A 25,795-nucleotide genomic window follows, 5' to 3' on the forward strand; every position below is an offset into this window, starting at 1 on the left:
AAATTAACTGGTAAAAAAAATTAAATTAATATTCATTGAGTTGTTACTAAAAAGCAAACAAAGAAAGTTGATCGAACAAAGTCAACGCTGCCCTTGTTCAATGTTAATACAACAAACAAGGAGAGAGATGATTCTGGTTAATTAGCTCGCCATTGTTCGTTTTTACTAACGAAAACAACTAGACTTAAAAAAGTAAATCTTCCTTTCTCATTTGATTTCCACCAATTCTGAAAATCCTCAAAATAGTTCGATGATTTTCCTTTCAAAAACACCATTATAAGCACTTTCTCTTCTTTCAATTTAATTGTATTAAATCATTTGATTCAAGTTAAAAATTACCTTTTGCATTTTTTTCTGTCATTTTAGTGTTTATTTTTTTTTTTTTTTTTTTGTCTTCGTTCAATTGAATGTAGGCCATGAATTTTACAAAGTAATACTTACTTGTTCGTCCTCATTGATATAAGGTACACATTTAGGGGGTGTTTGGTATATTTATTAAAGTGGAAAGGGAAAGGAATTCAATAAGAGAGTAGAAAGGAAACTAATTGTGTTACTTTAAAAAGTTGTTTGGTTTAGATAAGTAATGTACAAATCCTTCTAGTTATTGTTGTAGAAAGGGTATTCATAAGCTTTTTCAATTAAGGGAGATGATGAGTTTTTGTTTCCACTAGTTCATGAGGAGCAACAAAGTAACAGATTTCAATACCCTATGATAACCGATTCCATTACTTTCCATATTAAACAAACAACTAGAAAGGGTATTCATTAATTGTTTTCGTTACCTACTTGAAATTTTAGCAAACCAAACATCCCCTTAGTACTTTATGTTCTTTATTTCTTGGTTGTTGGTTTATTGGACTCGATTTATTTATTTATTTTTTTTTTGGTAATGAATTTGAAATTGATGGTGACTTTAATATTGGATGTTATGTATTAGGTAGAGAATGATATTTTATTGTGGGACTATGTTATGATGTTGAAAATGATAATTTTAAATAACGAATAGAGATAATATATACATTTATAGCAAACGTAAATTATTTGTATGTAATTCGAATATGACTATTTGTAGTCCTAAGGAATATATATATATATATATATATATATATATATATATATATATATATATATATATATATATATATATTTTCAAATAATGTATAATTTAATGATAAATATTTAAGTTAGTGTTACAACTCATGTAGAAGTATATCATTAATTCTTATTATCACAAAGAGCTTAATCCAAGTCCAACTACATATAGATTGTGTGCAGTAATAGCAACCACTTATCCAAAGCACAACATACTTCACAAACCAAGACCAAAATGAGATTGTGACCCACAATATATAATAGATGCAATACCCATTGTTAAAGAATAAAGAATTGAGATTAAAAACTATATAATCCTAGTACACAACATCTAACAGATTCAACATTCATTTGACTTCAGTTGATCAACTTTAAAATAGATTTACATTATATAAAAATCAATATAGATACAAGTTTTGATTTTGAACTGAGTTGAAATCGACCTGATCGACACAAATGAACACTCTAGAAAGTAATTGATCTATTTACATAAAAAATGAAGCTAAGTGTGTGTTGAAAGAATTGTGGTATATGATTAATGATAAATCCTAGTTGATTCCTAAGTCATGTTTTAGTCTAAGCTGGTATAAGGTTTTGACATGAATTGTTACAAGGATATGGACAATCCATCAACTTTGTCACGTTTCTCTCGAAATACCAATCACCAACAGCCTCTGCAATGGTCTGCAATGCATCATATACAAATTATCATTAACAGCTTAATCCAATTCAATTCCAACGCTATATATTGTACTTAAAAGTTTAAACAAAAGATTAATACGGTTCAAATTTAAAAAATTTGACCCTATTGTCATGATTTCTAATAACATATTATACGACTAATAAATTAAAAGTCAAATCTAATAGCTATAGCAACATGATATGCACTCAATATGCTCTGATTGTAGTCTCATTATAGGTTAAGTATACTCTATTGAAAAAAAAACATTGAAGAAAGAGTGTTTTGTACCTTATTGTGCACAATGGGAGAGTCTTCTGCCAACCAAGTGTTCCATCCCTCACTTTGGCAATGAGCAAAGCATGAATTTATGAACATTCCTCCACTCGTTGAATGTTTATAAAAAGAGTATAGAGCCTCAAACATATTTTCTCGAAAATCTGGTAAATATACCAAACTCTTAAGTTCGTCATAAAAAATATAACATAATTTGAAGCTTAAACCATTACTTAAGTTTCTAGTTAAGTTGGTTTCTTCATATGGTATCAGAGGTCAACGTGATAGAAAGGGTTACAGATTTGAATCTCATACATCCTTAGTCCTTCATTTTAAGTGGAATTTTAGCACAATGTATAACAAAGGGGAGTACCAGAGTATACACCCTCCTATGCGCACTATTGTTGTTTCATTTGATTTTTGATATTATTTATCAATAGTTCTTAATTTGTGTATTAGTCTCAATTTATATCTTGAAACATAGTCAAGGGGCATTTTGCTTGATTCGCTCACTGTAAATTATATTAATATTAGCTTTTTAATTTTTTTATTATGTAAAATTAAAGATATTAGGATTGAATATGCTACTGAAAAGTGTATATAAACCAAATGAAATAACAATAAGGTTGAAATTGTAACCTTGTAGTGTTTGAATTTGAGAAGGAGTGCACGTCGAAATATTGAGTTTGCAATGGTTCCATGGTCCTCTTGGATCAGCAGAAGGCGGTACCAATATGTGATTCAACTGCCAAAGAAATATTTGAGTCTCTTTGACAAGTAATTTGTATGTGCAAAGAAATTTGCTGTAACCAGTTAAACATTTATAACTCTTTGATTAGATTAAAATAATTTTTTAATTATATAGAATTTTTTTGAAATTGTAAATGATATTTTTTATCTAAAACGAACTTTTATAACAGAAAATATTACATACAATCAACCGCTACCTTAGGGAAGCCTTTATATGATCCAATGTTTTAATGTGAGTTGGAACTTACTAGCGCAAAATAGATTAAACTAAAAAATTGTTCCAAACAAAGGCAATTGTTTACTAGTCTAGGGTGGAAAAAAAATAAGGAAGATTTATATTTCATTTATCTGTCTCTTTTTATTTGTCGCAACCAAAAAAAAAATGCTCGTACGCAACTTTAAAGATCGTTGCAAACTTAATAATGTGTTTGGAGACATGTATTTCATTTCAACTTGTAAATTTCAATTATTATAAATTTAAGAATAACAAGGTTCGGAAAATTATTCTTGAATTCTTATCTTTAACTACTTATGTACATTGATCATTGTCATAGCTAATATGCATTCTTTTAGGCATTCAAAGGCTTTTCCTTTGCAGGGCCCTCATATGCCAGGCGATACTCGAGTTGAGGTGCTCTCTTTGATCGTGATCTCCTCGTGATAAAGGTATTGGTCTGCTTTCTTTCCCACCCTTCTCATACCCTCCCTCTAGAATGAACTCATTGGGATGATGATGATGAAAATTAAAAAAAATCTTTTAAGTACCTACCTGGTATACATCATATGCAGTGTTTAAGATGAAGAAGGGAGTCTTAATGAATCCTAACAGATGTTGGGGAAAGAAGCACTGTACCAAATTTTTTTAAAAAAAAAAGTATGTTAGACCAAAACCTAATAATTACCATGTGATCATAACAAAATAAGCAGTTTGTAAAACATACTAGTTTAGGATCTTCTAATGTGCTGGTGCAGTTCTTATCAAGATTTTGTTCTACTCCTTGAAGAGTAATTAGATTGTTGTAAAAAGTTCTTGATGTATTTTCATTGGCTATATCTGGTCTGCAACAAATTTACAAAGATCTGGTCATTGTCCCATGATTTACAAATCTCGTTGCGAATCGCAAATTAAAATAAGCGAATTATAATAGGTTTTGGGTTATTTTAGGGCCATTTTGCGTGGAATGCGAATTCAAAAGGTGAATTAACTGGCGAATTATGTTACATTGACTCTGATATTCTATTAGAAAACATGGAGTGCATGGGAAATCAATATCATGATTGTATTTGGGACCATAGTATAGGATGAACCGAACACTCATCTCTGCATTTTAATATTAATATGGTCTTCAATCAAATGATCTCGGTTACAGCCTTGGCAGTTCCTAGCCTAGATTCTTCTAATCGTCAAATGGAAATAAGAGAGATGATTAGTTGGAGCAGAGATAGAATAAAAATACAAAATAAATGTTAAGAGCCTATTTATTTTAGATTTTTTCGAATCTTGGGCCTTAAAAACAATACTTCAACAAAAGTAATATAAAAGGCCTCCGGGGTCAAGCACATTACACTTGTCCAGAATAATACGAGCATTTTTGGGTTTTATTTGATATATGCAATATATTATTTCCGTCTTTTTCAAGTTTTTGTGATTTATGGGGCAAACTCGAAGAAACAAAGATATAAGAACTGCATTACATATACACTTCCCAGGATGCTATGGGGACAAAATGCTTATGTGGCTTGAAAAAAAAAAACACAAGTAGTAGACTTACATGTCCATGAAAAATCCAGCATCACTCAAGCATTTGACAGTAGCATTTCTTGGTAGAAATTTAGTGAAATTGTCACAGTGTAGGAAGGTTGCTAAACCCCCTGCTGAGCATCCAGACAGCAAAGCCTACACAGAATGAACAGACATTGTCACAGATTTTTCCATATACATTTACATAGTTGCATATGAAATATATACATGCATAACTAGTACTACCCTTTATTATTGTGTAATTCTTTATTTTCTTAGGGTTGTACTAAAAAAGTCAAATTCTCGAAAATAAATTGAGCAAATTTAATGAGAAATACAAGACCAAACAGAAAGATTTAGAAGAAAATATGTTTGTTTTGAGATTTTAAGTTTTTAATACTATTGACAACTAGATATACATAGTAATATGGGTTGTTTGGCAATTGATTGACTAAGGCTTATTTGACAAATTGATCGCATTGATTGTTTATGTTGATAATGGTTAAGCTAGTTACACAAGGCTATAATCCGAATTTACTTCATGAAGATGTTCGGTAAATCTATTTATTGATAGTTGATACGTTTAAAAATCGATGAAAAAATTGTCCCAAACAACTTTTTAATTTTAATTTAAAAGTCAGCTTCTCGACTAACAAGTCAAAAATTAACACATAAAATATCGTTATAAAATAATTATTGAGCTATGCAATGTACCTTCTCTGCATTTGCCAAACCTTTAGGAAGAAGGTCAAAAATAATGGCCTGCCAAATCTTTTGCCCTCTAAAGTACATCAATGAAGTCTGTCATCCATACACACTTTAATTGTTAGGCATACTAACAAAATTGATCAAATGATAAAGAGTATAAAAGATATCTAATATCAGCTAAGCCTAAGAATATATTTTATAGTCTATTATTACGCCCCGAAAGTCAGAGTTTTTTGGGCAAAAAGTATGAACGTAATAGATGTCCTCCTCATATGTGGTGCACAATATTCCATCAAAATTAAAGGGTTTTTGTCACGTTGGTTTTTAATATCGTATTAAGAAATCAACCTAACCAAAAGCTTATGCTCATAATTAGACACTAATATATTCTAGACTAAGATCGAAAGAAATGTTTTTACCCCATTGTCAAACTTGGAATTGCCTGCAAAGGAAGCTCCATCACAGTATCTAAGCTTGATGCGGTTCCAATTATAGAAATCTATCAATGGCATAAAAAAGCTTGTTTATATATAATTAAAATTTTGGATAAAAACCAAGCATAAACATATTAATTTCACATCATCACAAAAATACAATTCAAAATGTAGATTGAAGACTTTTTGATAAGAGTATATAAAATTAATTTTGTGGCTCTGGTTATTGGTTTAAGTTTTTTGTTTAGTTAAATTCTAAATTTATATCTTATAGGATTAAGCGGATGATAAAACTATGTTTTGGTTGCTTAATTGGTTGATCTGGTGGTTATTTGGTTGGTTGATTTGGTGTTCATTCAGTGAAGTAAATAAAATGATTATAAGTAAACATCACCATTAAACTTACAAGTAATTTTCCTATTAAAATTACCCTAACTTTTAGTTACCAATTCTACCATTTAATTATACCGACAACCAAACTATTGTCAAGGTAAAAGGACATCCAACCTATTCAAGTGATTGTCAATGCTAAAGTAGGTAATATATCTTGGAACCTTAACCATTAGCTTCACCTTTTGGTCGAATTGGTTCCTTAACATGATAATAGATGCAACGTGACAAAAGGTCACGAGTTCAAATCTCAACCGCTCCTCATTTGAAGTGAAATATTCTACATCTGGTATAAGGGGGATATGTGTTACATCCACACTTTTAGCCTAAAGGGCTTTTATGTGAAGTAGCGTATTAGAATATATAACATATCTTTAGGCCTCAACTATCAATTTATATTTTAGTTGAATTGATTTTTTCACGGTCAATGTCATGTAGACTCTTAATAAATAGCTAGGTAAGCTCAACCCAAAAAAGACCATTAATGGAAAAATATGTTGCTCAAATAAACCCAAAAAAGACTATTACATGGAAGAATAAGATTGTATATATTCAGTCGACAAATCATGATACAAGTTGTGTGCACGCTTGCTGTTATGCATTTCTTGTTGTTTTTGTAGTCTCTAGTGTGTACTCCACTACTCAAGTACTTCATTTCTTTTTCAATCCAGCTTTGGAAGGCTACTTGGTTTTAATTTGTTAAGTACTGTCTCTATCCCTCTGGCACTCTTGAAAACACTATCAGACTGTAAAAAAAAACTATTATATATTCAATTTAAATGTTATTTTTCAAAGGGAGAGAAGGAATACTGTTAATACAAGTGCCAACATATTTAATAATGATGATGAATTTGATCACTTAATCGAACATGCCTTAGCTTGTACTTTGCAGAGGAATAATAAGGATGTGTCGATGTGAATTGTTTAAGGTTTGGAACAATCGATGAGGTGTCACTAAAGGATGGAACCATGCCTTGAACAAGGCAAGACATGGTATGAAGGTTGCTCGAACAAGGCAACATGAAAACTAAGTCAAAAGTGGACTGGAGAGGTGTGCTCGTTCAAGGCACTAAAGTGTAGTTGGGTTCTAAACTAAGTGCTCGTTCGAGCACATGGAGCGGTTGTTCGAGCACTATGCTTCGGATTCCTTTTTGGTCAGTTTGGCCACTTGAAAGGCATTGAAAGGTTGTGTAACTCCTTGTTTAATGCTTGTTTATCGTGATGTTTATTACTATGTTTATTAGCATAGTTAATTGAGTGTTTTATTGTGCTTTATGGTGATTAGTGTGTGACTCTAAGAATGATACTCAACTATAAAAGGGAGTATCATTCATAGAGAAAAGACCACCACAAACACATATATTGAGAGTAACCCATTCTTTGTTGAAACTTGAGTGTTCTTCATAGAACTAGCATTTTGTGATCTTGAGAGAATTGTCCTCAAGATATTCTCTCAAGATAAGGGGAGGTTTATTATACTTGCAATTGTTGAAATCAATATAATGAATTACATTTGAGGGGGAGGTATCCAAGATACCTCGTAAATACTTGCGTTCATGTTTTGCATTTATTTTTCATTTGTTTTTCATTGTTGAACCTCTTTTAGACTTTCTCCCCCTAATATTTTATAAGTCGTTCTGCATAGAGATTGCATGTAATGAAATGGTAATAGTTGATACTACACAATTTAGAGCGGTAGAGGCATAGAATAAAGATAAGGCATCGGCCGCGTTATAACGGTTTTCAAAACAAGCGAATTTATATTTTTCGCGTTGTAAAGGTGTAAAAAAATTGCGTTTTGGACCGCATTAAGCGATATCTTATGGTTTTGACTGATATTTAGGCGATACGATAACCGCATCACTCCCGTTACCACATCAGCGTTCCGTTACCGCATCAGCGTTGCGTTACCGCGATCACAACCGTTACCGCATTTTTACACTATGGGTAAAGATGAAATAATTACCCTTACTGATTATCAACACATTTAGAATATTTCCTCTAATAGAAAAATTTTCTAATTGGTTAAGAAAATAAAAAAAATAATATTATTGATCCATTAATTTATTAGAGGATTACAAGAATGTTAAAAATTTCTTAATTATTGCTTATTCAAATAAACAAAATTAGAAATTAGTAATCCTCATTTCAAAGTTAATTTATGATTTCAATTTTTAAACATGAAGCAAAATATTTTATAATTTTTTATAATAATTATCGTGTAAGATACCAAACATAATTAATTCTGTGAAACGTACAAACCTATGATAAATTTTCTTACATAACACATCCTCTTTGTTTCTTTATATTTGCAATATTTGATTAGAAAATGGATTATTTTTTATTTATATGATGAAATGTTTAAAACTCATAGAAAGATCTAGTTGTAAAAGGAAACATTGACTTCTATACTACTTCTATACTACGATCACTAAGATTCAACTAAAAACTTAAGCTGATGGTTAAAATCCTAGGATATATTATATACTCTAACATGCACCCTCATACGAGAGCCTATTGGGCTAGAAGTGTGGATGCGTACATGTGCTGAATATTCCACTTTGAATAAGAGGTGATTGAGCTTTAAACCTATGACCTCTTATCACAATGGCTACTGATATCATGTTAAGGAACCAATTCAACTAAAACTTTAAGCTGAAGAGTAAATATACTCAAACAAAACTCATAGAAAGATCTAGTTGTAAAAGGAAACATTGGCTTCCATACTACTTCTATACTACGACCACTAAGAGTCAATTCTAAAGAGCTGCCAGAATCAATAAGTGATGTTTGGTAAATAAATTTTCAGTTGATTCTTAGCAAATTGACTTATTTTTCCTTTCCATAAATAATTGATAGTCAATATATAATTTTTCAAATATCTTTTTAAACAATTAGTTTGTACTGCTAATTTAAAAGCCAAAAAAATTTTATATTTTTATTTAATTAAACAAGTCAACTAAAAAGCCAACAACAAAAAAACTAACGACTATTTGGCAGCCTTACATAAAGGACTTAAATATTAATCAAATTCAATGAAAATGTCACCTTTTGCACATGTTGGTTAAAAATGGACAAATTTCCAGCTTGCTTTGTCTTCCAGTTGCAGTACTGTTTGTAGCTTAGCCAGTTAGCCACATGGTCACCCACTTTGTCCTCAATTTTATATGCATGTTTTAATATTATTTTTTTTAATATTTGGTATTCTAAAAGTTTTAACAAACGTATTAAAATGAATTATTTTCGCTTTTTTAAAATTATAATTATAATTATAAAAATCTGTTCCGTAGCAGAGTTTGACGACAGATTGTCTCAATATCAATTTGTTTTTGTAGTGTAAATTATATAAAATTAGAAGATTCAATGAAAAAGAGTTTTATTTATATATTAATTCAAGCATGACGAGGAATATTTGCTGTAACGTTGAACCATTTATCCTATTCTTATTGAATACAACTCACTAACAAGTAGATGAATATGTAGCAAAGGCGAATTTACAATAATTTAAATGATATCGAACAAAATTCAAAAATGTCAAGATGGGAAAGTTTTATTATTTTAAAACACTAGGAAAAAAGAAAAAAGAAATATTCATGCTAAGGTTTGAACATGGATCAGTTTTGTCGGTCTGTGACATAAGATAACTCTTAAATCCTACCAACTTAACATGTAAACAACTATAAGTATATATAGACTAATATAAAATTTGAATGATGTCAATTAAATTTCAATTATCTAACTTGATTTATTTGAAACTGTGTTCATTTTCAAATATTTTCAATATAACCATATATTTCGACATCACCTTTTCTCTCATTTTCAATTTATATTTTTTCTGTCAAACTAAACAAAAGAAAATATATTATATTTTTAATATTAAAAAAAATTCATTAATAATTGTTCCTCCAAAAATTATATTGTGTCTAAACTTCCGTCTAATTAGAAAATATAAAGTAATCTATGTGTCCCATATAATTTTGTATCAAATTTCTATTTTTAGTTTTTTGTCAAACTAAACAAAAAGGAAATTAATTATACTTCAGCTACTCTTGTGAGAGATCGTCTTTCAAAGAGACAACCTCAAAACAAGAAGGTCAAATTCTTATTTTCTCTTTAATTTGCAAATTGGGCTATTTAACCCATATATTCAATAATTCAATGCGTCTTTCGGAGAGAAAGTTTCTTACAACAATTTGTGATTATACTTTTAGTTTTCAAACTATTTTCATAAAAAAATTTTTTTCCAAAAAATATTGTGTCTAAACTTAGCCTAACAGAAAAATATAAAATGCTCTCCATCACATATAATTTGCATACTAAATTTCAATTTAAGATTGTCCTATTTATTTTACACTTTTTTCTTTTTTTAATAATAGTTCCTGCAATTTTTTTTAATTTCATTTTCTAATTCATACATTCAATTAATTTTATCCGATTAAAATTATATTTCACTTATTTTACCAATTATAAATTAATTTTTATACATTTAAAAAAGGTGCAAATTATATAGAAAGGAAATGTGAGTACTATTATGTTAGATCATGAAAAGTTGACCATTAACAATTTGTGAACGGTAATAACTAACATAAAAAGGTAACTAAATGATGGTGTACATGGGACCTTTTTCTATCACAGGTGGGGAGAAAAAAAATTTGATAAAAATCAAACCTATAATTTTTTCTAGAACATGGGACATACTCTCCTACAAAGGCAAGACCCAATTCTTGATTAATGCGCACATTGCTTAGAAAGTAAGCAATAAGAAGAAGAATATTTGTACCTGGGTTTTGGGATATATTGTTGCTTAGGATCCCATTAAAGATTTCCACCTTAGTCATGTAATGTGTTGATCCACGGCGTGTATTAGATCTCCCCAAGCATGATTCTACATCATTGCACCACCCACCACCCTACCAAAATAACAATTTATTATTAATAAAATTATTTAATTCAATGGTTATTTCTCTTTTAATAGAACAAGCAATATTATTGTAAATTGTTATATATATATATATATATATATATATATATATATATATATATATATATATATATATATAATTCATAAATATTCAGATTAATTCATAACATAAGACTTGAAAACAAACCCAAATAAACAGCCCTAGCCTAGAGATCAAAAACTTGATCCATAGATAATTGTAATCTAACTTTATGCGGCCTTAATCAGACAACGTTACTAAAAGCAAAACCTAAATAATACATATCACAGTGTGATTACTCTAGTAAATTTTTTTGATCAATTATGTCTAAAAAGAACACAATAATTCCATAATATTAAAGCACGCAAGTATTAACAAAACATAATCAACAGCCGCAATATTATGTCAATATGGAAGCAGGTCCACTAGATTGCCTATTTAGCAATCAATAGACGCAAATTAAAGCATACAACCTTATTCAGTGGATATACATCACATGATTGATACCCAACCAAAGAATAAAACGTCTAAGAAAGAAAAACCTACCATTTTGGATAGCTTGATGCATAAATCTTATCCATATATATACTACTTGCATTGATCATATTCATATTTTTCATCAATAATAGAGTTTATATATGCTCTTCTTTAATGCATGCCCCCCATAAAATTGTTCAAGAAAGAGATTTTGTATATAGCCAATATTATAAGAGTAAGCAGGACTTTTTATATATCAAAAAAACAAATTCAACTAAAAGTGAAGTATTTGGACTAGAAGTATAAATACAACATAAACTCTCCTCATATATTTTACAGAATAGTCCACTTTAAATGAGGTGTGATTGAGATTTGAACCTATAACCTCTTATCATGTTGGCTCTGATACCATATCAAGGAATCAACTCAACCAAATACTAAATTTTTGATTGAATTAGTTCCTTAACAATATACATAACTGATACATTGCTTATTTTTATTATAAATAAACAAGTTGCCACAAAATTATGAAAATTAAACTATATATATAACACGTATATTATTTATATTTTGAAAGATAGGTTAAGAAACTAAAACAAGTTTTCTCTCCACTCAAGCTTAATTAGTTTTAACACTAATAAATATTAATAAATTTATCTTAAGAATCATTGGTTAGCATAGATGCTCAAAACTTTCTGTCCGCCCTATGATAGAGTTTTAATTCTTATTATTTTTAGAAAGATCATTTTGTCTCCTCTCTTGCCGATAAAGAATTATCTATTTTTAGCTTATGTAGTGCAGAAATAAAGAGCAAAATGCAGCAACTTTATTCAGCATTTGTAAAGCCGTGACCTTCGGAAATCGGAAATGATGAATAAAAGTGGCAGGTTTAACAACTCGATATTCTTTTTCTAACATTTCTTAAAGAACTTGTTTGAAAATTTGATGACTATTTCAAATAAAAAAGCCAAAGCAAAAACATTATTTTCAGAATGTTGCAGCAAATCAACCCAAACATAGCTAAAGTTGAAGGAAGATAGAAAACAAACTATGGACAAATACAGAGAATAAGAACAGAATATGAAACAAAGAATATGTACATTCCCTAATCAACTCTTTTTTTTTGGCCTAACTTGTAATTTAATAAAAACATAGAATCTCTATAATATTGACAAATTTAAATCAATCTAATGAGTCAAACGTCCTACCATAGTCAGGGGCATATCTAAAATAAAATCATATGATGTCGATAATATTTTTAAAAATATCGATCAAACTGCAAATGGCTAAGTATTCTTTCTAGGTTAAAAAAAATATGCTTATTGAGTTTTGAACCCTAGTTAATGTGGTCACATAGCAAAGCTCCTATCAATATAACCAACAATTGTATTAATAATTCTAGGTATATAATTCCAAACCAAACTTAAATGTTGTCAGTTGACATTATTAAACGACCCTATATCTGCCCCGACCATAGTTAACTTCTCACTTATGTGAGTATAATGTTGAATTACAATAAATATTGTACTTATATTTGAGGTAAATATTGATATTTATCTTTCTTTTTGAATCTGTGATATTGTGATTTTAGGGATTCTCAAATATTATTTATATTTATATAATATTTATTTAGAGAGTTAGTACTAATGTGAAAAATGTATGAAAATGTGTAGGAAATCACTTATGATGTAAACAAAACTTCTTTTGTAGTATGTAACTTTATTAACAAATCTTCATTTGCATATAAAAATGCATTCCACGATTTAACACATATAATTAGAATTGAAATAACATGTATTCATTTACATATATGAGGCACTTTAAAAAGTCAAGAATTACACCATATTATGTAGTCCACTTTTATCACTTTAATTAAATAATATAAAAATTTACTCTTACTATTTTCTTTTTACTTACATTTAGGCAAGTATATAAAAATTTTCTAATAAAAAATATATCAACTAATTTAGAAGTAATATATTTCAATTGAAAAATAAAATGGTTTTGATTCTAGTCCTTTTGTTTTCTTAATTAATTAACCCAATACGAAAACAATAATAGAAGTATGGACAATAAAATAAATATATTACCTCAAATTGTAAAATCCAATTACTTGCTCCAGAACCAAATCCCCTGCTGATATGATACGCAGGTAAACTTCCATCCAAACAATCTTCAAACACATAAATATTCCCACCGTTTAATTAAAATTCGAATGACTAATAATCTATATAAACATACATAATACCATAATTAAGTAACTAAAACAAGATTAAGAAAAGCTTAATTGTGCAATTACATACAGGCTCCAAAAGCTTTAGCAGTAGTATTTTTCACCATTGTCATTCCAATTTCAAGCCGATTATTCTTACGATGATTATACAATGAGTGAACATTCCATGGCGCGCAGATTAGCAGCAACAGTATAGAAACATTAAATTTTAATATAATCATTTATATAATGTAGAGAATAATAGAAATTATGTGATATTTTTGAAGGAAATGCAGGGGAAATGGGTATACTTTGTAGAATGAGCGGGAAAACGATGATGGAGAGAAAGGGAAAGGGGAATGGCAAATTGCTGTTGATATAGGGACTTGAGAAAGAGAGAGAAAAATAATGTGGGGTCCATTAACAGAATAATTTGAAAAAATTTCTATTTTGGTGTTTATGGATAAAAATTCTCCAAAGTAATATTCATGTCATAAGATTTAACAATAAGTTACTTTATTTTTTGTTTGGAACTTTTATATCTCAATGTAAGCTAAAATAATTGTTAAAATGTTTTTTTGAGGGATTGAATAATTTTTGAAAGTATCTTAGATTTGCGATGAAAAAAGTAAAAATCGCTTCTCTTGATATTCCTATAGCTAACTATAAATACTTGATGCATTTGATACGTGGATCAATATGAGTAAACTAACACTAAAAACTAAAGAAGAAAAGCTTTAATGAACATTTGGATATAAAATTTTAGTTGAAAGTTGATTTATTTTTAGAAAGATTTGTTAATAACAATTTTAACTCTCTCTCATCAATTTAAAAAAATTCTTAGTATTGATAAACTCAAAATTATCCTTACAATTAATGCACCCTTCTCATAAATAGATAAATTATAATTGATATTTTTGTCAGATTTTTCTCGTTTTTATTGGGAACAACTACCTTTTTTTTAATAAAGTAGATAAATAAGTGAACTGCTTAACATCGTCTTAAATATTTCACCCATGCAATCCTATTCTTTTTCTAAATTCCCCTAACCCATTTAATTAAATGATATTTTTAGACATATTTAAAAGAGAAAAATGACTTTTAATTCTTTGTTGCGATTTTGTATTTTTATCATTGTATCATAATTAATTCTATACATCACATGTTACATGATGTATATACCAATTATTTTGTCGGTCAAATTTTTTGTTTGAAGTTTCCAAATCAGATTCAGATAAATTTGATTAAATTTCTTTCTTCTATAAAAAAAAACTATTTTAGAAAATAAGTTTTAGTGAGTACTAGAGCATATATTGTTTTATTTTCTAATTCTACGTAGACCTACTATTCTTTTGGTTCACAATAAGCTTTGAAGACACCAAACTAAAATTAAAATAGCTTAGTGACATGAACACCATATTGGAAAATATTTTTAAGTGAACACCATAATAGAAATATTTTTCTTTAACAACTCCATTTAGGCAAATTATTCCCTTTAATACATATTGTGTGAATTTGATTGATTATTGCTTCATTCGTTTCAATTTATTTGTAACTTTTTTTCACGTAGTTTAATATGTTAAATCAATTTTTAATATCTTTAATTATGAATAATAGAAAATTATAAAATTTGATATTAATAATCTTTGTAATGAGACGAATCAAATAAAATCTCGCTTGACTATATTTTAACCTATAAATTAAATATTAATCACAAATTAAAAATGATGAATGAATAGTATTATTTTTGCCCCTAATTTAGAACAGAGAAAGTATGATGAAGGACTAAAGAAAACTTTGATTAAAGTTTAAAAAATAAAATATTTTTAATTTAGATGAAGTGTTTTTGTTCTGTTTATCACATGAAAGAATTGAAAAAGTTTTTGGAGAATTATTTTCTCTTATCTTATTTCAAAATTTAATGTTACTTTGTATGGAGATTGACTTAGGGTTTTAAAGAGCAAAATATAAAAGATTTATCATATCATAAAATTTTGGTGTTACTTATCTCTCTTGACTTTTACCCACATGATTTTCAAACCTAAATTAAGGATTAGGTCTCATTCTTCAGAGTTGAGACTCAATGGATCTTAGTCGAATCTTAGGGTAAAAAGCATTAATACATATTTGGGTGAAATATTTTCAAATTCACAAATTATATATTAGACACTTTTTATAAATGAGTTATACTCCCTCCATTTTTGATCTTCCACTTTGGGTTTTTCACACATATTAAGGAAAATAGAATCTTTGGGTTGTAGTGGGTATTATTTTAATTAAATAGTAGTGTGAAGTGATGATTGTATTGGAAGTATGAGGTTGTAGTGGGTATTATTTTAATTAAATAGTAGTGTGGAGTAATGATTGTATTGAAAGTATGAGAGAAAAAATAATTATAAATAAAAGAAAAGGGGTACATTAAAAGAAAAGAGGGGTTTTAAGGGGTAAAAGTGGGATAAAAACTTTCTAAAAATAGAAAGTATTCTAAAGTGGAAGAACTTTTGAAACTACCCGTTATAGTAATATGGAAGATCAAAAAAGAACGGAGGGAGGATAATTTATCCCATATATATTATAAGTATATAAGCTCTTTATTTGAGGTCGTCTCATGAAGAGATGTCTCATAAAAATAGCTCTTTCAACTTAATTTTGCCCCAAAGTATAATTATCACCAATTTTAGGTCCATTAGATCTACTTCATAAACATTAAACCCAGTGAATAACCATAATCACAAGTTTGGGTCTAGTATGTTCATAATAATGGATTTAGACATAGGTGTATCAAACCTAAAATTGACCTTTTATTATAGTCATCTATACGAAATTTGGTATTTTATAGACTAAACTAAAGGGTATTTATAATATATTAAATTAAATTATTAACATATAGGTAATGTTATACAGACATGCATTATGTATATACAATTGTAATGAAAAGTTTAAATTAGTTAGAATGTTACGATGAATCTTAATGAAATTCAACAAACTATAAGAGATTTTAGGTAGATTAGTTGAAGGGGTCGCCTAAATTTGGTCCCGTTAGCGTGACTTTCACTTAGTCTGCTAAATTCCTCACTTTTGAAGACTTCCTCAGTAAAAGTTTAGCAAACTAGTTCAAATAAATATTAAAAAAAGCATGATATATGAAAAAATAGAAAATAAGTATGGATGAGAGTCAAGATAATTTAAATGTGTGGATAAATATTAAAGAAAAAATCAGATAAAAATCTAGTAAATTATATAGGATAGACTAAAATGAAAAATATGGCAAATCTCATAACACAAAGATGGAGATTCTGACGCATAAAGTAATAAATTAATTTTTGCTTGATCCACTGAAAATAAACTCATTTATCAATATTTTTAAACAAACCTATTTATTAGGTATATTTGATAAAATTATATCACTTATTGTTTATTTTCAGGGATTATACTAATAATTGGATTTATTTTTCAATGAATCGAGCAAATGCTGGTTTATTATTGACATTTTCCCCTAATATAGACATTTTGATTTTAGAAGTATGAGTTATCCAAACTCATTAACGAAGGGTTGAACTCTCATCCCTGCATGTATGTTTAGACCAACCGTGATATCATTCTTTTGTATTATATATTACACAATTCAATATTCCGAACTATGAGCTAGTATAGACTCGAGTCTAAATTCTCTCTACTTCTTATCTTGTTTAGGCGAGAGCTTTATTTAACCGTTTCGGACCAAGATAATGTTGTTGTATTAGGCTTCAATCATAAGGGCAAATTTTTGTTTGAAATGATTCTTTGACATGGTATCAAAAGTCAACGTGAGATTCAAACGTGTGACTAATGTAAAAAACCAACTCAACTAGAAACATAAATTATGGTTTAGCCCTATAATATGTTATACAATATCAGTAATAAGCATAAAAAAAGTGTTGTGCAACAGCGGAAACAAAGATCGAAAACAATAACAGAAAGCAATAAAGATTTAAACAAACAATAAAGAAAATCACACCGAGAAATTAATGTAGTTCACTATCAACGTGATAGCTACATCTACCGGCACCGAGAATAAACTTTTCACTATAATCTGGGAGATTACAAGATGAACAAAAAACCACAACAATGGCTCTCTAAGCTTTTCCTCTCTTAGTTTTCCTCACTTTGTGTTTCATGCATCATACCCTAATTCTACGACAATAGGGCCTTTATATAGTATACCTCATAAAACAAAGAAATTAGGTTAACAAACAAAGAAACCGGCCCAAAAACTAAATAACCGTCAAAAGAACGTGGAAAAACTGAATCCCGCACAAAACGCACTACTCTGCGCCCCGCGTAGAATTCTGCTGCATGGGCTCAGCATTGTACCCAAGACAAAAGCTTCTTTGCGCCCCGCGTAATACTCCACACCCCACGCATCCAACATTTTTGACCCACACTTGATTCATCTTCTTCATGATCTTGGATTTGGTTCGAATCACAAAATCTCAACAATCTCCATCTTGACGAGAACTCGTAGTCAACCACTACCTCATCAAACCATAGTGAAACAAAATCATTCTCAAGCCAAAACCAATGCAAGGTTTAAACATAAGCCATAAATCCCGACAAGTCTCCAACTAAGACTTATCTCGATAAGTTTTCAACTAAGACCCATCACATACTCATTTTCAAGTTAACAACTCATAACGCTCAACTAGCATTATAAGTTCACTTATAATGCTCCACCTGCATCACGAGTCCACGAGGCAAGCTCCACCTTGAGGTTGTGCACACCTCCACCTGTGAGCTCCCTCAACACCGCCCCAACGGGCCTATACCACTGAATCCAACATAGTAAAGAATCTACTAGCTAGGACTGTCAGAACATCCTACCTTCTTTGCCTCTATCTTCATGTACGTGCATTCCAAATGTAATATGAACACACCGTACTTCTCCCGAACATCAAGTACCTGATCACTAATCACACAATCATAGCATACAAAAGCCAACCAAGGTTGATCACAAAGAACCATCACTGAGATCATAACACAATCTAACTCAGCAAACACAACTCAAACTTTAACCGATGTAACTAAGCACCTAACATCATTCCCTTACATAAGAAACACAACAGTTGATCCAAGCAAATCGTAGAGAGAACAAATCTCTACTTGCTAGTGCTCCAACCCAAGTTGAGTCACAAACCTGCAAATGACACTTTTGGCATGCGCAAAGCAAATACACATCACATCATACTTCAAACACTGAACCGTAACTCTAGACATGTAGACTGACTTAGCCTCAAAATGAGGTGATATAATTGAGCTAAGTAACACTACTAGTCTATAAAACAGTTCCCACACTCTGTTCATACATAAAGTCATAGCAAGCCACTACGCTCGCTCACTGTACTCTACACACGTACTCATAAGTTGGAGGTCCAAGTGACTCCAAAAAAACGACTACCGACCTTGCCAAAACCACAAAGCTCAATGCATAACCTACCACACTTATAGCGACCAAAACAACACTCCCTACAGCCAACCTATCAGACTTCTCTATAACACATATAGGTTTTTCTTAATACCTTTTAGATCGGCGGAATGTTCTCTATACTGACTCCTTTAAACTATCCACAGAGATAAAGATAGCACCAGAAATCACAGTTAGAGAGATACCTCAAACTCGGTACCACTATCACCATAACCAGCAACTGTAAAATGCACCACAGGACACCAAAGCCCTAACAAGACTTCAAACATGAGATAGCACGATACCTTCTAAGCCACACCACACACATACTGGTCACCTCTATCCCGTGTGTAAACTCCAATCGAACAAACTAATCTAGTATCTACTCAACAACCAATAACTAGAGAGCATGCATAAGACTCTCCCTAACAAGGTCCGATACGCTATTCCTGTAACACCACTCTGCAATGGTCTTATCCCATAGGTATGATGCCACACAAAACCTAAAACACAGAACATAACAAATCCACAAAGCGAATTATCCAAATTTAGCCAACTAACCTTCTTACCGTACAAGTAATTATGAGCTTCAATGCTAAGCTCACACCCGTGTTTAAACCCAAACACCCAATGCTTGTCTTCCTCAAGGTAGGCATCCTTGACACATGTAAGACGATTTCAAATGGACAATTCTAGCCCTCTACTCTCACCTATATGACAATGCCTATCCCAAATCCTCATCTCCTGATGACAAGTAGAAGCACTAACACTAGAATTAAGTAGTGTAACACCCTGAAAGACATACAGGGATTTCACCTTGAAACCCCTAAGTATCAAATCCGAACCCTTAAAGACACTCACTTCCCCATTGCTAAACTCACCCTTAAGCCCCAAATCATTTAAAGTCCCAAGTGATATCAAGTTTTTCCCCAATACAGGAACATGCCTCACCTTAGTCAAAGTAACTCTTCTCCTATCACTAGTCTGAAGTCTCATGGAACCAATACCTACTACTTCACATAGAGTACCGTTAGCAACCGTAAATGAAGCCCCAAAACAAGACTCAAAAGTATCAAACCAATACCGACGAGGACTCACATGGAACAAACAACCAAAATCAAGAATCCAACTATCAACCAAATCACTAGACTCAACACAACTAATCAATGCTAAGTCTTCCTATGAATCATAACTCTTATTCTGTTTACTTTCGACTACTATGGCCTGAGATTTATTCTTTAACTAGGATAGAAACTCGTGCAATGCACGAATTTTTAAATATGTTAATATTTTAATAAAATTTTAGACTAATAAAAATATTAAATTTTATGTCATTTCAATTTTAAAGAACAATTGATGGAAAAAGGGCAATTATGTACTTCCAATTATTTTCTAAATTGCAGTATAATTGGAATAAATGTACTTTATTATGCAGTATAATTTTCCACATAGTACATCATACATTTTGCAGTATACTTTTTTAAACAGTACATCATATCATATATATATTATAGTGTAATTCGAATAATTTATCAAACAATATATAATTTTCTTCACAGTATATCATATAATTCCTAGTATAATTTTTTAAACAATACATTTATATATAATAGTGTTATTGGAATAATTGTACTTTATTGCATCCATTAATGTATAAATTTTTCCTAAAATGCAAATTAGTAAATAGGGTAAATCCAAAAATAAATGTCAATCAGTCAAATTCCATTAATAGTGTCCAATGAAAAAACGACAAATAGCATGCTCACAATCAAACTGCCTTATGCTATTATACAATAAAATTAATAGAATCTATGACTCTGGACATTTAGACCTAAAATGTCCTGGTTTCTGACAGCAATAACATATTATGGTCCTAGTGTTGCTAGACTCATCTATACTATTACTTGTACTCGACCTAGCACCGTTACTATTGTTAGACCCCTTTTTCTTTCTAAAATTTCTACCCAACCTGACAACTAACTCATTGCCATAATTCTCATTATCACCAGTAGCCTTTTGACGCAACTCCCTAGTATAAAGTGCTACCTTTACTTCCTCTAAGGTCAACGAGTCTTTGCCAACCACAAAAGACTCCACAAAGTTCCCATAACTATTCGGTAGAGAAACAAGCAATATTAAAGTTGCATCCTCATCATCTATCTTAACTCCTAAATTACGCAAATCTAGTAAAATAGAATTAAGATTTTCTAGATGATCCCTTAATGGCGTACCTGACTGCATCTTGAGGCTAAACAACTGTTGTTTCAGTAACAATTTGTTGGTTAAAGATTTCGTCATGTACAATGACTCTAATTTTAACCATAATTATGCGACTGTCTCCTGATCAGCAACCTCCGTGATGATATGATCATCAAGACTTAGTAAGATGTAGAATGAGCCTTCTCTTCCATCACTACTAACTGTTCATCAGTCCATCCGTCTCTAGATCCCGACATAGATGTCGCACTCTTTGGGATCAACGGACGCCAAATCTGCAACTGTTTTAATAATGCCTTCATCTTAATCTGCCATAGACCAAAGTTATTCTTCCCATTAAATTCCTCAATCCTTATCGTAGAATCTCCTACCATTGTTTCCCTTAAAAAACTCTTCCTAGGATTAAAAATCTGAGCTCTGATACCAATTGTTGTGTGACAACGAAAGCAAAGATCGAAAACAATAACAGAAAGCAATAAAGATTTAAACAAACAATAAAGAAAATCACACCGAGAAATTAACGTGGTTCACTATCAACATGATAGCTACATCCACCGGCACCGAGAATAAACTTTTCACTATAAATTGGGAGATTACAAGATGAACGAAAAACCACAACAATGGCTCTTTTTTTTTTCTTTACAACGCCCCGTGTAATACTCCGCGCCCCGTGCATATCTCCGCACCCCGCGCATCCAACATTTTTGACCCACACTTAATTTATCTTCTATATGATCTTGGACTCGGATCGAGTCACAAAATTCCAACAAAAAGTCTCTAGACTATGTGGAAGTAATGGTTTTGCATATTCTATTTTATGGTTGATTAGTACAATTAAAATATAACTTTAATTTGGTGGTAATGAACCTACTTAAATAGAAGTAAAACAGAACTCTACAATTGCCAGATTGTCATTATCACTTACTAGTTCGAATGCAAGAATAATTATCCACCTAACATTAGTAGAAGTGTTGCAATTTGGTACGCTTGAGTCTCATAAAAACTTGACTTTCATGTAATCACTATTTCCGAATTAATGTAATTTATATTCGTTTTGGTATGCTTCAAATTGATATCCTTGATTCACTTTTTTTATTTTTCTTATTAGTAAACCATTTTTCGATTTTATCGGATTGTTATACTTCTACTAAAAAATCCAAATGAAAACGGAAAATTAAACTATTTATAGGAAACCAATCTGGACCTGCTCGAGGTATTGTCTCCCAAGTCCCAGGGTACTCATCTAATTTTTCTCTTTTTTTTTTTACTCTAGTTTTTTTTATTACTAGCCTTTTAAAATTTCTTTGATTTTAAAGCTATTCTTTAAACCTTGTCAATTATTTGCTAGGGCCTTTTGATGGCTTCAGGTGATGTCCTCAAATTAAACTCAAAAAAATGGTATGTCATTATGCAAACTTACAAGGGTGAACCAAATGGTTTACCTTTTGAGTTAGGTTTAACGAAAAGCAAAATAAAACTTGCTAACTAATATCCTCCAGACCCGTCTCGGACTTTTTAGGGGCCCTAAGTAATGACCAAAAATGAGACCCCTAATCTTTATACGACCAAGACACAATTCGTTCGAGTATAAATAAAAATACTATTATTTAACTAAAAAAAATAGACCAATTCTTATTTTATCTAATCATTTTTTCTTTTACAGTCATCTCTTAACTAAAGACTTTTTATTTAAACATAAAAGAAATGATACGAAAAAAATTTAGATAATAGTAAAATAAAATAACAACAAAATAAATTAAAATCTCACAATGTTTTATAAATCATTAAATAGGCCGAGAATAATTCTCACCACTTACAGAAATGAGTAATTTCCCTCTCCTCTATCTCTAACTTTCCGATTATAATTTTCTAACCTACCCCAAATCACAAATATATATAATGGGAATCTCATCCATTACTACATAGCAATAAGAATATATTTTTTGATTTCTTAAAACAAGTTGAAACTAAATAAATGAAATGTTGAAAGATGGAATACTATTTAATGTTTTTTTCTTAAAATGTACTCCCTAGGTCCTAGATAGGTTAGTAAAAGTACTTGTTCTTTAATAAAAGAATTACACCTCATAAATAAACCAAAAAAGTAACGTAAAAAGTTGGACCAGACGATCTTATTATGAGATTGTCAATTTGGGCCGCTCAGTTTGCGCCTTTAACAACATTTTAATTTTTTAGATATATATTATTTTTGATCTTAAATGTATCAATTTGAAAATTGATACATTTAATGTTAAAATTAATACCTTTAAAATAAAAATTGAAAAATGTCCAGAAAATAAAAAAATACCCAATTATTACACGCACGAATTGAATCAGCCCAAATGAGACCGTTTTGTCCGATACCAGATAAAAAAGTAAAACAAAAACTAAAATAACAAGAAAACAAAAATTAGAGTAGCGGTACGGCAGCTACGCTCAAGCTTTTATCAAAAAGTTTTTCAAAAAGTAATGTATATATGAGGAATGGAACTCTTGACCTAGTGATAAATCACTTCCTTACCTTTGAACCAGAGGTTTTGACTCACTACAAACTTCCATGTTGGGCTGTTGCCGGGCCTATATCCTCAAAGCATTTCATCATCATCCTACTCAGTGTATCCCGCTCATAAAAAAACTATGGACAGGGTCTAGGGAGGAAAGGATGGCAGCAACTCATACCCATAAAGAAGAGCGCGACCAAAGAAGTTCCACGGCTCGAGAAAGATAAGGAAACGTAGCTACACAGGAAAAATAAATTAAATGCATATAAATAAAATAAATAAGTAGAACCAACTACAAAATAAAAGAAAACAAAAAACTAATAATAAGAAATGAGAGAAGCAAGGTGGCAAGAACACCAAAAGGTAATCTAAGAGGACATCGGTAGTCTAAAACATGGATATGGCGCCTCCAACTATCCCTATCCCTAGTCAGGCCCTCAGAAAGGTTTAACTCATGCAAGTCAACTTTTATTTGCTCATCCCAAGTTCTCCTAAGTTTTCCTCGACTCCTCTTACCCTCTACTATAATGCTTTCTACCCTCCTCATAGGGGCGGCGAAAGTCTTTCTCTGCACATGTCCAAACCACCTCAATCTATTTTCGTGCATTTTTCCAGAAATAGGGGCTACCCCTGGTTTGTCCCTAAACTTTTGGTTCCTAATTCGATCTATCAATGTGTGCCCACACATCCACCTCAGCATACGCATTTCCGTAACTTCCATCTTATGTTCAAAAATCTTTTTTACAGGCCAACATTCGCTCCCATATAGCAGAGCAAGTTTGATAGCCGCCCGGTAAAATTTTCCTTTTAACTTACTTGGGAATTTCCTATCACATAGCACCGCGGTGGCTGCTCCCCACTTGAGCCAACCCGCTTGTATCCGATGATATACATCTCCGTCAATCTCTCCATCCCTTTGAATGATCGATCCCAAATACTTGTACTTGATCGTACTTTTAACAACTGCTTCATCAATGGATACCTCTTGTTCACTTACCGGTGCTGTCTCACTAATGTCACAGCGCAAATATTCAGTCTTTGTACGACTAATGCGCAACTCTTTACCTTCTAAAGTTTCCGTCAACTCATCCAATTTATTACTAACCTCCTCTCTAGTTTCTGCTACCAGCACTATGTCGTCAACGAATAGCATGTACCACGGTACCATCTCCCAAATAGATTTAGAAATCTCTTCCATAATGACAGTAAAAATGAAAGGGCTTAGAGCCGATCCGTGATGTAGTCTAACTTTAACCGAAAAAGACTTTGTTATTCCCACCGGTGTTTGAATATTAGTCGAAACTCTGTCATACATATCACGTATAACCTCAATGTACACTAAAGAAATACCTCTAGCCTTGAGGTTATCTTAGATGACACGTCGTGGTATGCTATCATACATTTTCTCCAAGTCAATGAACACCATATGCAGATCTTTCTTTCGCTCCCTATATTTCTCCATCAGTTTCCTCAAAATATAAATTGCCTCAATGATTGACCTTCTTGATATGAAACCGAATTGCCTCAAAGCATTTGTTAATGAGAATTTAAATTATTTTAAATAGTAAATTAGATTATATGCAAAAGAAATAATTTTCAGGATTTTATTAACAGTATATATATCATATAGACACATAATTGTGATAGATCTTATTTATTGTTTTGCCAAGAGCCCACAAATTACAAGTACGGCCATTCCTAATTGGAGATCGATTAGCAAAATTTTAGTTTCTATCTTTTTTTTTATCTCAAAATGCTTAACATTAATTCGAATAAATAGATTAACTAGATAGTCTTACTTATATCAATTATATCATGTATGAGATTATAAATTGTTATTTATTTTCTTGTGAAAGTAACGTAATATAAATATTATTAATCAAGGTCCATTAAATCTAATATACTTTCGAAAAAAATTAGTACAATCATATTCATAAC

General features: G+C 30.8%; 1 protein-coding gene across 1 annotated transcript; it reads right to left on the reverse strand.

The window, feature by feature from the left end:
- Positions 1-1,330: 1,330 nt before the first annotated feature.
- Positions 1,331-14,038, reverse strand: LOC130806540 (pectin acetylesterase 9-like). The gene is made up of 11 exons (XM_057671667.1): positions 13,791-14,038; positions 13,578-13,660; positions 10,851-10,980; positions 5,666-5,745; positions 5,253-5,339; positions 4,570-4,694; positions 3,739-3,856; positions 3,567-3,644; positions 2,687-2,792; positions 2,063-2,211; positions 1,331-1,776 (listed from the first exon to the last, which is right to left on the reverse strand). Exons 1-11 carry the CDS (start codon positions 13,939-13,941, stop codon positions 1,669-1,671), a joined length of 1,215 nt encoding a protein of 404 aa, XP_057527650.1. The 5' UTR covers positions 13,942-14,038; the 3' UTR covers positions 1,331-1,668.
- Positions 14,039-25,795: the final 11,757 nt, after the last annotated feature.

Source organism: Amaranthus tricolor, chromosome 2 (genome assembly GCF_026212465.1).
Source record: "Amaranthus tricolor cultivar Red isolate AtriRed21 chromosome 2, ASM2621246v1, whole genome shotgun sequence".
Lineage (NCBI taxonomy): Eukaryota > Viridiplantae > Streptophyta > Magnoliopsida > Caryophyllales > Amaranthaceae > Amaranthus > Amaranthus tricolor.

Excerpts from the sequence above, each read along its gene's own strand:
- LOC130806540 (XM_057671667.1), bottom strand. The coding sequence starts at position 13,941 with ATGATTATATTAAAATTTAATGTTTCTATACTGTTGCTGCTAATCTGC. Across the intron at positions 13,661-13,790 it reads TGCTAAAGCTTTTGGAGCCT|ATTGTTTGGATGGAAGTTTA; the intron begins GTATGTAATTGC and ends ATGTGTTTGAAG. Across the intron at positions 2,793-3,566 it reads CTGCATATGATGTATACCAG|TTGAATCACATATTGGTACC; the intron begins GTAGGTACTTAA and ends TTTCTTTGGCAG.